The 18641-nt window shown below is 39.5% G+C and overlaps 1 protein-coding gene across 3 annotated transcripts in view; it reads right to left on the bottom strand.

Annotated features, from left to right (window-relative positions):
* Positions 1–7295, bottom strand: part of LOC122813734 (coagulation factor XIII B chain-like) — a 483965-nt gene extending 476670 nt beyond the window's left edge. For all 3 annotated transcript variants that reach the window (XM_044086206.1, XM_044086207.1, XM_044086205.1), the window contains exon 1: positions 7152–7295. In XM_044086206.1, coding sequence (XP_043942141.1) covers positions 7152–7251 — 100 coding nt within the window. In that variant the 5' untranslated portion in view covers positions 7252–7295. The remainder of the gene's footprint in view (positions 1–7151) is intronic.
* Between the last annotated feature and the right edge of the window lie 11346 nt (positions 7296–18641).

The raw sequence follows: 18641 nt of genomic DNA, 5'->3' as shown, positions 1-18641 counted from the left end.
GCAAGAAAGTGTACAGGTTATATATATATATAACACTGGAAGATTGATTTTTGCAAGGCTAACTGTACTCCCAGAAAAGTAATCATAAAGCTGATTATATAGAAATCACCTAGTAAATGAGTCAAAATACTTGGATTCTATGTAAATGTGGCTCAGGTGTAAATTACTTCAAGTATTTAATAGGATCATAGGAACATATGAATTACTAAGCTAATGGCCCTAGGGCCCTTACAAGCCTAGCCAAGTTCTACCCTTATTTCCAGGATAAATACCTATTGACAAGGTAAGGGACAGGTGGTAGGAATGTCATGGGGATACATGTGGCAGGGACAGGGAAGTGAAGTTTTCACAGAACCTGTCAGCAAACAGGTTAGCTATTCCCACAGGCTGAGTATATGTGGTATCATTAACTACCAGTTTGGCCCAAATCTGGGCATTTTCTTTTAGGTTACAGATGTAACTAAAGCACACCTTATGGTTGTTCTTAGTTGTGGAAGCTAATTTGAATTCATAGTTTGCTTTGGGGGACTTCACAAGAAGCCTTATTTGCTTGTTTAAGCTGAGGAAGGAGTGCTTCCATTTTAGAGTTCACTCTGACTCTTAAACAGCAACTTCTTCCTCTTATTGTAAAGCCTATTAATGGCAGTTGTACACCTTGAGCAGCTTGTTTTGGTCCTATCAGGTCCAAAGTCACCTAGTTAATGCAGTTACACAGGTGTTTGTATAAAGCATTCATGTAGAACTCGACATAGTTGCCAGTTCCATCTGAGGGGAGAGATGCAGTCATCCCATAAGAGGTTATAATCTACTTTGGAAAATATTTTTGTTTAGTTGCTGCTGGGGGGGGGGTCAGGTGTGATAATTACTTTGAATGAGATTGATTTGTGGTCAGATCTCACCAGGGAAGACTTCAAAGTGGGGGTGCTACAGTGGTCCCCCATATTGGTAAGCACCAGATCCAAGATGTTGGAACCCCTTGTGGAGTTGTCAAACAGCTGGTCCAGGGCATTGGAGTTAACAAAGTCGAGGAACCTTTGGACAAGTGAGTTTGAGCACAAGTAATTTACCCAGCAATGGATGGAGTAGTTAAAGTCTCCCAAAACCATAGGGTTTGGATGTATATTGATAGACTCAAGTAGATTGAAATAGGCAGAGTGATTGTTCTGATTCATGGAGGGGGTCCTGTAGCTGGCAATGACTTGAAAAAGTGTCCTACCAACAGTTAATTGCACCCGAAGAATCTTTAGGAAATCATACTGTTTAACCAATCTATAGGTGTATTTATTTTTAATGAATATTGATACACTGCCTCCTTTAGTTTTCACACCTTCAGTTCGGGGTCTGAACATGTGGCAGGAGGTGTAACCTGGTATGGCTGGGGTGCTCTGCACAGGCTTGAACCAGATCTTCATGACTGCGCAAATGCCTGTATCTTCCAAGGCGAGGACAGCTTCCAGTTCATGCAGTTTTGTGTTAAAACTCTTAGCGTTTAGCAGCATAACCTTGAGTTTATGTTTAGATGGAGTTTTTACACTGGAAATTTTGTCCTTGAGACATTGCCTAAAACAGCACTATGGGGGTGACAAGAGCCTTAGCCTGTAGCCAAGATCTCAGGGTAACAGATGAAGACCATCTCTGGCAAAGCAGCGAGGTCGGTTGATTATGTCATCCCAGGCTGACAGATACTTGATCCCCTTAGAATGACACCAGAAACTAAGCCAATTATTGAAGTCAACCATTTTCTGTTTGTAGTGAGGCATCACCTTAGGTGAATGTAAAATATTGCTTAAGGCTAGGAACACACCTACCTGAGACACATTATCCAAGAGTGCAATCATGTCTCTCTTCAAAGGTACCTCTCAAGTCATTCACACCAACATGGACTTTAACGGCATCATAACAGTAACTTTTGTTGAGAGACCTGAGTGCATGTGTGATATGGCGTATCCTGGCACCTGACAGACAGCTGACCATGACCTTTTTCTTATCCAGCTTGGTGATAAGGACATCTGTGTGTCTCACATTAGAATCACCTATGGCTAATATGTTTGGTTTTGTGTTTTGCTTTAAGGGCTTGACAGGTGAGACACTGGTGCATGAGCTATTATGTGTACTGTGTTCTGCAGAGGAAGTATTATGTGTAGGGTGCTTGTGTTTGTGTTTGGGAGGTCTCTGGTGTTTAGGTATGTTTATGATGAGGACCACCACATATGTAGGTATGTGTGATGTGTGTTTGGGTGGAGTAGGAGGTGAGGTGTGCATGCTGACAACCCAATCATTGTCATATGTACTGACTGGTGTGACAGAGCATGGATTCAAGGTTCTTAATATAGTTGCATCTCTCACATGTTGAATTTGTGTGGACTAAGAGTAGAGAGTTATCTGTGAACATAAGGAAGTTGCTACACTGCCTCAGGATGTCCATGTCAACCAAGCTGCCTGGAGAAACTGTGTGCAATTGTCCGTCCACAGTGTTAGGTAAACTTATATGGTCAGGAAAAGAGATCACACTTAGGAATGGCAAGTGAGTGAGAGGTGTGTTGGTACCTCTGAAGCTAGGCTTAATGTTCCACCTGACAGTAGAGTAGGCTGCAAGAATCCTCTGAAGAACCACAAAGTGCTAAAGGAAAATTTAACAAGCAAGACATTTGCATCTATAACCACCAATGGTAACCACCACTACACAGCAATGCACAATGATGTGCTACACGCAAACAAGTGCAAATGTGGAGCTGAAATAAAACAAGAAATAACTCTTTAACTCAAACTAGCCAATAAGGACACTGTCACTGAGCTCTAGTCCAATCATCCTTGATTAGATGAAACCCAGATAGCAGTCTCCTCCCATAAGGGTGTAGAAGGGCCTTCACCAATGAAGACGGCTTGAATTTGATGCTCAGAAGTTACAAAACAGACCCAGAAATAGCAAAACTAGAAATGGGCTATGCTACAGCTGAACTAGTACAGTATACAGTAAAATGTGGCAACAAAACTGTTCAGACAATTCAAACAGACAGTAGAATGCAAATACAAATTAAAAGTAGAATGTAAGAGCAAAAACAGGCACTTATAGTTAGTTGGAAGCAGTGGATGCTGCAGATCTTTCATTGTCTCAGTGAAGCGCTGGTTTTAATTCTCAAGTGATACCAAGCAGTCTAGATTCAGCAAGTCTGAATCTGGCCTATGCTATAAAATGCAGAAGTACTAGAAATTCAAAGTGCATAACATCACAGTCACAACAGCAAAAAAAAAAAAACAAACACTTTAAGTAGCAATTCACCAGCAATTCCCAGCTTAGAAGGGTGTAGGCCACACTCTCCCACCTCAATTGTCTAAACCACAAACCTTCCTAATGTAAAACAACTGATTTTAGAGCCCAAGTGCTTAAATCAGAACTAAGAGACCAGAATAAGAGACACAATAGACCTTCAACCAGCAATTTTCAGCTTAGAAGGGTGTAGGCTATCCTCTCCTACCACAAGAGTTTAGACCACAAATCTTCCTAATGTAAAGTAACTGGTTTGGAACCAACCTGCTTAAACCAGAATAAAGACACTTAGAATAACAGGCACAATAAGCCTTCACTAGCAATTTCCAGTTTAGAAGGGTGTAGGCCACAGTCTACTGCCACAAGAGTCTAGACCTCAACCCTCCTATTGTAAAACAACTTGTTTGGAATCCAAGTGCTTAAACTAGAACTAAGTCACTTACAGAATAACAGGCACAATGAGCCTTCAACCAGCAATTCCCAGCTTAGAAGGGTATAGGCTATCATCCCCTGCCACAAGAGTTTAGACCACAAATATTCCTAATGTAAAATAACTGGTTTGGAACCCAAGTGCTTAAACCAGAACAACAACACTTATAACAACAGATACAACAGGTTTGGGTTAGGAGCCCAAATGCTTAAACCAGAACTAAGACACTTTCAGAATAACAGACACAATTGCAGACCACTTTCATTTCAAATATATCTATGCTTTTTTTTTTACATTCGCTCAAATTTATTTCTTAGTATTCAAAATATTTTCTAATTGCTCCATTTTGTGTAATTCCCTCTACAACTCCCATTTTTAAGAGCAATAAAGACGACTTGAAGTGCCAAAAATGTTTACCTAAATGATACATCGTTAATGCAGAATACCTGTTCAACATTTGCAAGAGGAGAGGAAGGAATGACTTAAGTTTGCTTAAACCTAACAGCATGCCATCATTATACAGAGTGATTTTACATGACTTGTCACCTGCTGTTTATAAAGTTAATTTCAGAACTGACTGGTTTCTTAGTTCAGGTAACTGAAGAAGGAATAAGTGATATGTCTAAGTGGTGCTTATTTGACAATGTATGAAAGATGAGTAAGAATATATGAGTCAGTGAACTCCATTTTTTGTACTGAATTTGATTTGCTTCTGACTCCACTTGTACCCTGTGTGATTTAGAACACACAGTACAACCACACCTATGTTCACAGCTCAGTTCAGAAATGGACTTGTTCCTAGTGGCTCTCATTAAGGTAACAAAAGAAAAGAGAAAATAAGCCAGATTTGTTAGTGTAGAGGGATAGAATCCTAGTTATAACTCAGGCAGTCTGGGTTTGATTAACAACATTAGAACAATGGACACATATGGGATTAGGCCATTAAAGAAAGACATCATTGTCAGGATGCAAATGAGGGCACAACCCCCCACCATGGCTGCTTGGATGTTAGTCCCTCTGGATTACTCTCACCTTTGTGCAAGGGATACATGGTGCAGGAGAATGAATGGACTCAGGTTTTCTGTGGGGAGATCTGATGGTTGCCAGGCACAGAAGTCAAAAAGCATACAGAAAAAAGGACATCCCCATATGATAATTTTATTTGTTGAAATGCAGGGGAAATTAAGATTTATCATAGCGTGTTTATGAGAATGAAAGAAACAAAATTAACAATGTGATACTTTTAAGGGTGCTAATGAGAGGTGTTACAAAACAGATGCATGGGCTTCCAGCTCTGCTGTGGCATTACCAGAGAAATGAAAAATAAATGTAGAACTTCTGAAGATCAAATCTTCAGGGTGATACATCATCTGGAAAGAGATAAAATGTAATAAACCAATCTCATGCCAATCTGCAAATTGGAAGGCTCAAAGTCTGTTGGCTGAAGTGTGAGCAAGGCAGAGATGGTGTGGTGATATTTCACCTGCTAATGGCATACAATTATGGAGGTAACAACTGCCTTATTAAATTTACCAGCACTGGTGCACCATATGCTGTACGATACTGGAGAAATAAGAAAGAAAACACAAATACATGAAGCTATGCTACATAGCCACATGGGCTGGGATTCATGGAGATGTGCTGAGCAGTAGTTCAATTGAAAGTATATATGAATAACAAAGCAGGAGTAAGATACATGCAAGTGCGCATAGCTGGGCCCTGTTGGGAGAAATGTAGCAATTCGACAAAGCTACAAGATGAACACAACAGTTCATAATAAGAGATACAAAATAGGAAAAGATAGTGGTCATACACTGAGTGCAAGCACCTTTCTAGAACATATAGCATAGCTGCCATATGTAGTGTGAGCCTGAACCTGTTGTGGCAAACTGTCACTGAGCACTCCATAGCATTGTCATACAGCACACTGTAAACGCATGCGGAGTAAGGTCCTCTAATTTATATACAAAGAGAGATAAAGGATGGCGGGAAGGGTGGTGGGGAAATGGAAGGTAAAAGACTGGCATTGGGGTAGGTAGTGGGGGGCACATAAACTAACATAAAACAGTACAAACAAACAAACAAAAAAAACAGGTGTGGCTGTGCATATACTAGGAAGAGGAGACATCGGAGGCCCATAGAGAGAAATCAGAGCAAATGACTGGAGAATAGATTATTATACTAGCAGCAAATTACTGCTGACCATCTAAGAGGGATCCCCCTGTGATAACTACATGGAGTTCCTGAGTCAGGATGGTCAGTGGTAAGGGTTATATATTTCTCAGTGGACCAGATGGTCTAGCTAATTAGCAGTTCATTGAAAGAGAGACTAATGGGTGGTGATTTGATATGACATTACCCATTCAAATGTTGTCTTCGCCAACAGTTCACTGCTGGCTGAATCAGAGCAGGTCACTGGAATAGGGTACATGCCTGTGAGGGGGCTATAACCCCTGTCACTGAAGTAGCCTCTCCCTACTTGCCCAGCTCAGCTGCAGCCTCAGCTGGGCAGTAGCAGGCAACAGCTGATGTGCCTGAGGAAGATTTGCAGCATCATGACCTGCAGGAGGAAGACAGAATGGGAAAGGTACCATTGGGGATGATGTCATACATTCATATATGAAACTGCAACCATTTAAGCACATGTGCAAGAAGCAAAAGATAATTACCTGAAGAAAGTTTTGGAGAGAAAGATAGACAGCAAGACGAAATGAGGATATCCAGAGAAGAGATGGATTCATTTCTTGAGAGAAGACCTGTGACAGTCAGGCATGATGCTGAAGAAAGTATGAGAGTGGCACTGAATTTTGACAGGTGGGGAAGGTTCACATGACACCCTAACCCCATGTTAAAAATGGGAAAAACAAGCGTATTTTGTTGGTAGTCCCTACCTTTTTCATAACATATTACTTCACTATAATCTAGACATTACTGTAAATTCAAATTTTCTATTAAGAAAAACATCTGTCTCTCAAAAAAGGGTGGTAAATAAATGAACAGTCAACTCTCCTGCCTGTCCAAAGGTCTGGCAAATAGACACACTATGCTAAACAAGTTACTTTTACCTCCCATTAAAATCCAAGTTATTTTGTAAACTGACAAATGATTATTTGTGTAGATGTTTTGACTGTATAATATGTAATAAATCATTACATACTTTTTAAAAATATCTCATAAGACTGGACTGTATAACCATTTTACATATAATCTATATACAGGTGTGCTTAATAGTAATATCTGAATGAAGCGCTAATTTTTCTATAGCTGTACGAAGTATGTGCAGGTGGATATGTAGAACCAAGCCTTCTTATAATTATCAGCACCCACTTTTAATTAAATTTATACATTTATTATTAGTACTGCACAACAGATCTTCAATATCCATTTCTGATATAACTTTTCCAATGTACACCGTGTGAAAGAAAAATCATTTCATAGTTTGTAACTACATACCATTTTCTTCTTCTGCAACAGTTAACGTCCATAAAATCAAAGTAAAAATAAATCGAAACATATTCGTATTTATTCCCTCAAATCGGACACAGCTACACATGAAAGCAGTTGCTTAGTACACGAGACTGCAAATGTGCTCTTCAAGCAGTCACCTAACAAGTGACCTCTTAATAGGGTTTTTGGATTTCCACTCCTGCTACTACCCTAATCAAAGTAAACACACTGAACTAACACTGGTTCGTTTGTTTAGTGGACTGTTTCTTTGGTAGACAATGAAGTAATCATGGCATTATTTACCAATCTAGGGAAACAACATTAGCTGATCCGGCATAATTTTCAACTTGGTTTCAGCATTTTAGCTTGTATTCTCTTAAGTTTTGTTATACTGGCTACAAGTGCAAGTTGCTTAATTTTGTTTGTTTGATTGATTGATTGAGTTTATTTATTTATTTATTTATTTATTTATTCATTCCATTTGTTAACTGGAAAAATCCAAATTAGCTATAATGCCTATTTTCTGTAGAAGCCCGGAGAAAAAAGTTCCATAATGATGTACGTATGTATTAAAAATATACATTCAGTATACAAATTTTAAAAACAAAAAATGTGTGTGTGCGTGTGTTTGTGTGTGTGTGTGTGTGTGTGTGTGTGTATATATATATATATATATATATATATATATATATATATAAAACCACATACACACACACACATATGTGTGTGTGTTTTTTAGAAAAATGTGCATTAAATTAATTGATTGAAAATCATAGGCATTATATGCAACAATATACAGTATGGCAACATATGATAAACATGATACTTGACTCACTCTTTTAATTTTTCCAAATCCTTTGGGTTTCTAATACCATGATGGGAGCAGACCCCATTCCTAAGTGAAAGTATGATTAAAGTTCATGAAAATAGTATTGTTTCAATCTTTGATGTCAGCCAAATGTGCTCTTCACATGTGCCCAGTAACGACTCCTTCTGCACTTCGTACGGAGTTACATGGATTGGTAACATCAAAATACGATTGTAGATTCTTTTTTATAAGACCCATTGCTCCTACTACTATTGGAACTGCCTGGGTATTTTCCTTCCACTTTGCTCTTATTTCTGCCTGCAAATCTTGATATTTTATGACTTTGTGTCTCTCTTTATGCAATACACTGTAGCCACTGGATGTAGCAATTTCAATGATCAATGCTACTTTTGTCTTCTTTTCATGGACCACTATGTCTGGTTTTCTCTCATCTATCTTTTGAACTGTTGGTAACAGGTGATCCCATGTGATGTAGGCTTCATCATTTTCTATGATGGTCTGTGGCTCATGTTTCCAGTGTTTTCCAACCACTTCAATACCATAATGTTTGCACAATCCCCAATGCAACTCACCTGGATAGAGAGGAAGATGAAGGCTTAAGATATTAGTAAACCACTGATTGACAGACAAGGGAAATGTCAAGCTGAAGTGGATGAGTGGTAGTAGAAAACGAAAAGGAACTAAGCGATGGTATCAAAGATGTGTAAAGTAGGAATGTAATGAGTGATTACAGTAAGCTGAGAGAAGCAGATATTTTACTGGGTATTAAAGAATTGAGGGTGGGTGCTAAAGAAAGATGTGCAAGTGAAAGAAAAGAAAATTAGAGTGGATTTAGGGGGTTTATCAGTTGTTTTAAGAAAGCATAGGTAATGTAAATTTAGAGAAGAGCGCTACTTCTTCAAAATATATATGTATATTATAGTTACTTAAAACAGCACTTTTGGTTTAAAGCAAGATAGTCTTTTAATATTGTTATGAATATGCTGCCATAACAGAAACGGGTGAAGGTATGGCTTTATAGTAGCACACTGGCCTAACAGTTCTACATACAGGCAGACAAACCGCAAAGTCCTAAGTAGAAGAAAATTAAGAATGTCAGTCAAGGAAAGGTACTTGAATTTAGCTTCATACAGTCAAAGAAGCAATAATGCAGTGTTAACGTTCTACAGCATTCTAAATTCAAACATTATCATACTGGTTGTTGCATCCACAGCGTTGTAAGTCTTATCATATGAGCTTCTCATCATCAAAGACTGTTTTGAGTTACAGACCTGTAAAGAAGTAATTTACATTTTGAAGGAATCACCTCCTATTACCTTAACTTTTGGACAAATTTTTTAATCCACTGGATCTAAGTTATCTCCTGTAACTTCTAATACATCAATAAAACAATGTTCAACAAAGAGAGACTATCATTTCTAAGCTACATAACATTCCAGTCTTCACTTCTAAAACAGTTATTTACAGATTGATTTATTTTATAAACTAAAATCAAGGCCTAGTGCTGTGTTGACCATGGTTTACCTTTACATCATCAATCCCAATATGGGTGAAACGACTTCCGCGAATACCGAAGTGCGAACGTCTCCAACGTCGAATTCTGAATAAGTGAACGACAAAACCTCGCCCTTTTTTGACCCATGGTAGCAATGGTGTGGAGGTGTGGTGAGGCCGGAAATGTCGAATGTCGAAATATTTTCGTCATTTAAAATTTTTCGCGGTTTTTGGTTCGCTTAAATGAGTCGATTAAGTGGCCGGTCGACAAAGTGTGATCGACGATATAAAGGTAAACCATTGATCACTCTTCCGTCTATAACAGTCCTCTGATCTATCTTTTATTGTCCTGTTTCACCTCCATACTCTTTTCCTTCAAGTCCTTACTATCAAATAATCTTCTCGCCATATCTAAAACTCCCCCAATTGATTCCTAGCTCCTGTATGTAGCTAAATAACATTACACTTCTTGTAAAATGTATGCCTATTCATTTCTGCTACATGTATAACTCAATGATACAACCAATGAACATGTCTTAGTTATCTGTTGTCTTGCTAGTTAAATGAAAGCTATGAACTTATCATAAGGCTAGATGTGGAAGAGTAGGTCTATCCTCGGTAACTTTCAAGAGTAAGGCTGCAGATTTTTGATCTTTTGAACAAACCAAAGTTTAACAGACTACCAAACACCCTCCCCCAAAATAATAATTTACCATGATACTATCTCCAGATTTGCAGTTAGCCACACACAACTAAATTATAAATGGCAAATGAAGTCTTCTTTGTCAAGGAGAAGAAAAGTGACTGGGTGCATTACTGAGGATGGACAAACTCTTCAGGATCTTACATTATAATAAGTACGTAATTTTGTATCTGTGAATATGACAGAGGCCCAGGCTACCTATGTTGGGTGAAGACCCTCAGGGAAACATACTACCGATAATAGGAGCTACAAAGAATGATCTAGCCCTGAAGACAAGATACAGCTCGCAATAATTTGCAAAGCTGTTATAAAAGATTAAATAAAGAGACTTCCCAAACAGAGGTGAACAGATTACTACCAGGACAGACAGGCTCAAAAGGAGCTAATGTTAATATTCTTAATATGAAGTAGGAAGGTATTAGATCTCTCAGTGGAATTCTTAACAGGCAGATACTTTTAAGAAAATTCTTGCATACATTTCAAGAGAGTATGGGATTGAACTGAAGAGCTTCATGAAAACTAGAAATAGCAGTGAAGTGGTCTATAACTGAAGAACTTGAGTCTGGTGTCCAAAATGTGGGTAAAGTAAACCTGGATTTCTGGGACAAGTGCTGAAAATCAATCTAATTCCTTAGCAGTGACCTAAATAGGAGCATGCATTTAACTGTCTTTAAAAATGTGGATGACAAAATATCAACTACTCTTCACTATAAAAAAGGATATATGTATTTTGTCTCCAAAGGAATGTCCCAATGCCCCCCCCCCCCGTGAGAGTCCTACAGACCATTCTTGCCCTGACAAGAGAGCCTAATCAGTCCATTTTTCCCTTTTGGAGGAAAGAGATGGGTGGTAAGGAGCAGGCTAATCTGCTGATCCTGTGGAGTAACCTGACTCCCTCCCCCAGTGACAGTTACGTATTCCATAAGTGCTGCCTTTCAGGAGGCAGATGCATGTTACCACAAATGTCAAGCCTCCAGGCTAAGTGCAGCATGGGCACAAAAAGGTCAAAGGTCATTGTTGCAGATAACGCACTTACATTCCAGCCACCAATGTAGTGAGCCAAACTGCTTCCATTCCTCTTGAATCAGCATCATCGCCTCAGTACTATCCTCCCTTGTCCAGTCCTTGTTCAGTCTCTCCAACTCCTGTACAGCTAATCAAACACTGGGTATCAGCAGTGCAGTCAGGGCTTCATCCTTCTTTTCTTGAGCCTGTTGTCACAGAGGGAAGGATTATTGGCCACTACTGGAAGTGGAGAAGCAGGGGATAGGTGACAGGTTAGGTTTGTCTAATGGATGGGTCATGGGATTCAAGAAAACAGCCTTCTCTAGAAGACTAGTTAGTAGCAGGTAGACCCACATCTACTATGGTCAATATGGGGTATGAGGAATTCCTCTGACTTGTGGACTACATCATGCATCAAAATGTGACCCACATGAAGGAAAGATAGGAAAATGTGTGATGCACTTGTTATGGATCAGGGAAACAAATGCGTCACATATCCCTATCTCTGGAAGATCCTCTAGGCTATCAAGGATCAGAGGAACCACTCATGAGACAGACAAGTAAGGCTTGTATCTGATTGTCTGTGAACAAACTGGATTCCTTGGGATTTGATTTGCAGCTGGAGAAAGGTTGCAAGACATAGACCATTTCCAAAAACTCCATGACCTCCTAGCATAAAAGCTAGAATCATATTTCCCATTTGTTGATATACCATATAACAAGTGTATTGTCTGACTGTATAGTAATGGCTCCCTGATGAAAGGAACACTATGGCCTGAATGGTCAAAAGCACTGCTCTCATTCCTAGTAGACTGACGTGAAGGGATATCTTTGAAGACATCCTAGACTACTCACCCCTTAAGATGTTCCTCCCACTCTTGGACTGATATGTCCATTGTGGCTGTCACTAACAATGTGAGTAGTTAAAATGGAATAAAACTGGTCCAGATACATCAACCATAGCAGGTGGTACCTGCAAGTATGAAAGATGTGAGTTTGATGAGGAAAAAGTTATTCAAACTGAGAACACTGTCCTCAAGTAATCGACTGAATAATTCTCATATGGCATTTCACATGAACAACCAAAGAATGTGAACCACTGCCTTGAGATATGCATTTGTTGCAACTATAGCATAGAAACAAGAGAAGTAACTATAGTCTGATGTGACTGGATTCTTTCTGTAAGGAGTTTTGCTCTGCATGAGTTGGCTCTGGTGAGCTGCCAGAATGGGCATGCATTTTCTGACTTCTGAATTGAGATGAAAGGGAGCAGTCCAGAGCTGGTAAACATAATTTCTTTTTTTCAAAACAAGTTTATTGTTTTAACATATAAGAGAAATATCATAACAATTTTATACAAATAATTAAAAATAGGTATTATTATAATATTCAACAAAACAACTAAAGTATTTACAAAGACATCCACTACAATCAAATCAATTAATTAAACTAAAATACTGTGCAATTGAAATTAGAATTTTTTTAACAAATTTTGTAAATTATCCCATACAATAAAATGTGATGTTTTTCTAGTTGTTCTCATTCTAATTGTGCTTATTTCCATATGACACATTATATTCATAACATTTTTAAATTCATTGAACGAAGGAGGTGTATCTGAAATGGTAAACATAATTTCTGACTCAACAGTATAAACATCCTCTGTACTATTTTGAGCTCTTTGTGTGAAGACAGGTATACTGAAGATCCAAACAGCATATCCAGACTCCTGTAAAATAGTCAAATATTGACTGCTATGCAGAGGGTATCTTACAGAATAAATATATTTAGGCTACTAAAATCTGATATGGGTTTGAGGTCTTTTGCCATTTTTGACACTAAAAATAACCTGGAAAAATGCCTGGTCCCTTTTTGGTTTAATGGTAATAATTCAGTGACTCTTTTGAATAGAATATTTTTTTCTTCCAGCAGGGGAAGAGACAGGGGAACAGCAGTTACCAGAAAAGAGTCCTTTTGACTCTTTGAAAAAACTTCACTTATCCAGCTACCCTTGGTCATGGATTTCTAAGATGAAAGCTGGAGGGCATGTGACCCCAGACTGCCAGCAGAGGGGAACAGATTGGCAAGAACTAATGGTCACTGCTGACCACTGTAGGTAACTGTTGCTCCTATATGATTCAATAGCCTCATGACCACATCATCTTCAAAAAATGCTCTAAAAGTAAAAGTTCTAACTGAATTGCTAAAGTTTTTTTGGTTGTTGTCTACATCTAAACCAGATTTGGTGAGGTCTTCTCTATGGCCTGCAGAACTGGAATTTTAAGAGGCTGAAATATAACCCAACAGCGATGAGAGTCCTAGCTTTATTTTCCATACTCTTCAAGTGTGTAATCATTTCTGACTCAGCAATGTCAATCTTTGAAAAGGGGGTAATGATAAAGTTCACTTTGGTGACCATAGCAAAGTTAATAAAATGGAGCCATGAATGCCAGCAAATGGTTGTGCCAGATTACTCAGCTGAGATTCTCAGCAGCAATGCATAAGACAGACATCATAAGGACTGCTATCACAAAAACTATTGCCAATTGGGACATCTCATTCCTCACTTGTCTATCAGGCAACTACTTCATTAAAGACACCTCTCTGGAGGGGAATCACTGGGCACTCATTTTATTTATTTATTTAACATTTGTTTACCAGGAAAGTCCAACTTGGAAAGAAGCCAACTTTCAGTGGAGGCCTAGGGAGAAATGCTCTAGATGCATCTTTGTAACGTGGGAGGAAACCAGAGTACCCGGAGAAAACCCGCACACACAGGGAGGACATGCAGACTCCACACAAAAGGTACTCCAGCCAAGAATCGAACCAGAAAATCTCTTGCTGTAAGGCAATAATGCTACCTCTGCACTACTGTGCTGTTCTGATGTGTGGTAGCCTTCTTAAAAGCAGCTGCTGCTTTCAAGGTATTCACCTTAGGAGTTTCCCAAATATCTGGCTGCTGAAGAATGCAGTTTGGTTATCTGGGAACTGGAGATAACTGTAGCTAGACTTTCTCTGGCTTTTCTAGTGGCTCCTTTTGAAATATTCATCAGTACAGAGCAATTCAGGAAGTTTATTGGGTCACCTTGGATGCCACCTACAATGTCTACTGTGAAGAAGATACATGGTCATTGTGGCTTCCCTCTATCTATTGCATCATCCCCAAATCTTTATTAAACTTTCAGTTATTGGAGTGACACAGGGAATCAATATCTTTATTATAGTCAGGATGAGAGATTTGGCAGGTGACCTGACATTCTTCATCTTGTGTGTATCTTTCCTAAGAAATTTCAGTGGAGGGATTACAAAGAAGAGAAATGTTGCCTCTTTTGCAATTAAATTTTGATGGGAGGTTGCACATGGCTGAACTCTGTCTTGAATACTGGTCTGCAAGGCTTTCATCTGAGCATGCAGTTTTTCCAATGAAAAAAGGGCAATGTCAACATTGATGTTTGATACACTGTTGGAGGACCTCACTAAAACTATGTTTGCTGTTTCAGAATCAATATCAATGACAAGGCTTGCATCAGCTTCTAAAAGGCCCAAGCTGATTGCTCCAACAGAAAAACAGAGGACTCCAACTTTGGGACTCTAGTAAATGGAACCAGTATTGTCAGTGATGGGTCAAAGTCAAGCATTGAACCCAAAACCACATTTAAGACCAGGAGGTCTGGAGTCACAATCATCAATTCTAACACAGGTAGAAACAGCACTCTCCAAAGCTAAGAATACAGCATCCATGGGACCAGATGACATCCCAGGCTGTGTATTACATGAACTACAAAATGAACTGGCACCCCACCTAAGTGTCATGTTTAATCATAGCCTCACCTCAGGCTTCATGCCCACTGAGTGGCGCACAGCTACAGTTATCCCGAGCCACAAGGGAGGATCCACCTTAAATCTCGGGAACTACCATCTCGTCAGTCTGACAAGCCTGATCTGCAAGGGCATAGAACGCATTATCATGAAACTTATAAACAAAGACATTGGCAACCTCCAGACACTGAACCCCACCCAGTTTGGGTTTGTGAAGGGCCGATCTTGTCTCCTGAATCTGATTGACTTCTTTGAATCAGTGTCCAGAGCTATAGATGAGGGTAAGGAGGTCCACACAGCCTATCTGGACCTCGCCAAGGCCTTTAACACCATCCCCCACTCTGAAATCATAGATAAACTTACTAAGCTGGGCATAAATCCCTACATCACTCGATGGGTTGCCAGCTGGCTTACTGACAGAACCCAGACTGTAAAAGTAGCTGACTCCAAATCCAGCTCCAGACAAGTGACAAGTAGAGTACCTCAGGGTTTAGTCCTGGGACCACTCTTGTTTGGCATCTACTTCTCTGTAGTACAGGCCAACACTAAGGGACTCTGGCTAACCAAGTTTGCAGATGACTGCAAACTGGGAGACATTATTGAATCCCTAAATGATGTGGATATTCTACAAAAGGACCTTACAGAAACGGATGCCTGGTGCCAGAGCCATGGGCTCAAGCTTAATGCCAAGAAATATATAGTCATCCCCTTTGAAAAAAAACATGTACCCATGAACTACCACATAGGTGGTAGGACACTAAACATCAAAAGTGTGATGAGAGACTTAGGGACACAAGTGGACAGTCTCACTTTCGATAACCACATCGCCACAACAGTCAGGAAATCTTTCTACATGGCACACCTCATCACTAAGGGCTTTTCATCCAGAAAAAAGAAGGTCATTGTCCCACTGTACTCATCCCTCATTAGACCCATTATAGAGTATAATGCCCCATTTGGTATGTACCTCACAAGACATCTGCAACAGCTGGAAAGGCCACAGAAATACCTCACTAAAAGAATCACAGGCCTAAAGCAGATGCCATATGCTGACTGTCTAAAAAAACTCCAGCTATACTCTGTGGCATATCGTCTACTCAGAGGTGATCTCTGCTTAACATACAAGGCCATGTCAAACCCTGAGCTGTTGGACATGCTCCACTTACAGAAATCCCAATCCCTCAGAGCCACACACTCCAGGGATCTAAACCTTATCATCACAATGAACAAAACATGCTGGAGGGATAGGTTCCTGACCCAGAGACTCCCCATACTCTGGAATAGACTGCCCATATATGTCAAGCAGAACACCTCATTGGCCCTCTTCAAAAGGAACCTTGATGATTGGACGGGAGATAGGAAATTCACCCCGGGAATCATGTCAGTCACCCTGCTAGACAGGGGCCCAGAGAAGTAAATATTGTGGGAAAAAAATTCCAGGGAATTGTTATGGCTAGGCTTGCATAGGCCTTAGGGCCAATAGCCTAGTACCAACCTATGAACCTATGAACCTATGAACTGTACAGCTGAATTCAAGATCATTGATATTGAGACTATCAACACCAAAATCAGTGTCAGTACAATTTGCAACTCTGACATCAAATAGGTTAGGGCCAACATTCCCAGAAGCAGGCCTACAAACTGTGGTACTACTGAAGAGATCCAGGATGTCCCAGATTTCAGGAAAAAGCTAGCAACTGACACTTTCTCCACCAGAAATGGTAGGATAAGAGACATTGGAACACTTCACTTGAGATTAAAAAAAGACGCGACAGACCTGTCATAAAATCAAACCTGATCATGTTAGGGGCTTACCTTGGCATCAAAGATTTTGGTGTCAAAAAGGCAGGATTGTAAAATAATTGACATCTCTCTGTCTGGTCCAGAATCTGGAATGTTCTGATTTGGTGAAAGCTAGTAAAGGAGAAGAAGATTGTCAATAACTTTGACAAGAGGCAAGCTGTTTCTTCATGTGCTGAATCACCTAGCCTCAATGGAAGAAGAGGACACTATAGACCACTTTCATGGTCCGTGCTTCTTTTTTAGGAGGTAAGTGAAATGGAAGTCTCAAGGCTGAAGTACCAGAGGACTTCAATACTGATGATGTCAGCACAAACTAATCAAATGCTTTTAAAACTGAGAAAGACTGGACTGTGCTCAACAGAATTAGCTTTAACAAATGTATTACGGAGTTCAGTCCTTAGGCCATTCCTCTTTAGCATTTACTGCTCACAGGTCAAAGCAAATGCCAAGGATTTATGGCTGACCAAGTCAGCAGATGACTTTTAAACTTGGCGCTATGATAAACTCCAGAGATGACACCAAGATCCTCCAATAGCGCCTTTCCTAGCCAAATAGCTGGAGTTAAAATTATGGTTGAAAACTAAATGCCATGAAATGTATAATAGTATCCTTCAGCAAGCAAGACTTCTGTTATAAAAATCATATTGACAACACCCTGCAGAAAGCTGATCCCATAGTCAGAGATCTGGGAACCTATGTCAACAACAAAATGCCTTTGGATCATCACATATCCACTATGGTGAGGAATTTATTTTTCATCTCAAAGCTTATATTGGAAGGTTTGGAGTCCAGTTCCAAGGATGTAAGCATCCCACTGTACTCAGGTCTTAGGACAATTGCTGTATGTAATGCTCATTTCGATACATACCAGTCCAAACTCTTGTCATAACTGGAAAGACCCAGTGCTTTCTCACTAAACAAATCAAGGGCCTAAATCATAAAAACAATACAGACCATCTGAAAGCTTTGTCCCTTTTCTTGGTATCATAAAGGCTACTACCAGGTGTCTTTTGTCTCCAGTATAGAGCCACAGCAGACCCTATCCCATCAGAATTATTGCACATTTGCAAGTCCAGTGGTAGGATAAACATCTGATCAAGGGTTTTCAATCTGTTTTACAACATAAACAGGACATGTTGGAGGGATAAGTATGTATCGCAGAGAATACCGCTTCTATGGAACCATCTTTCACTCCACATAGAGCAAGGTTGTTCTCATACTCTATTTGAAATGTAATTTGAATGACTAGATGGGAAACCTTTAATTCACCTCTGGTTTAGTGCTCATGTGTCTCACTGAAAGGGGTAACAAGTAAATTGCCCAACATATTCTTGCTCTGCCTGCTTCTGGGTTATTCATAAGGAAAATGTAAGGGCTAAAAAACTGCCATGAGAATGTAAGGCTAGGATTCTTAAGATCCATACAGATCAGTATACTAGTAAGTACCTATGAATCTATGAACCTTTGAAACCTCCTGGGCTCCTTGGAGATATTGATACAAAGGTAGATATCCTGGAGGTCCAAAGAACAATTCCAGCCACCCCTCTGATAGTAAAGGGAAGACTGACTACACCAACTCCTTGCAAAAGGTTACTTTAGGAGCAAATGTATTAAGGCCATTTAGACCTGACATAGGCTGGAGGCCCTTTGTCTTTTTAGTTCAAAAAAGAACTTGAATCAAAATACACACACACACACACACACACACACACACACACACACATTTTATACACACACACACACATATATATATATATATATATATATATATATATATATATATATATATATATATATATATTTTTTTTTTTTAATTTTGGGGGGGTCACTGAAAATGACTGCT

Source organism: Protopterus annectens, chromosome 10.part0 (genome assembly GCF_019279795.1).
Source record: "Protopterus annectens isolate FY-2018-M chromosome 10.part0, PAN1.0, whole genome shotgun sequence".
Taxonomy (NCBI): domain Eukaryota; kingdom Metazoa; phylum Chordata; order Ceratodontiformes; family Protopteridae; genus Protopterus; species Protopterus annectens.
This window is presented reverse-complemented; position numbering and strand designations above follow the sequence as displayed.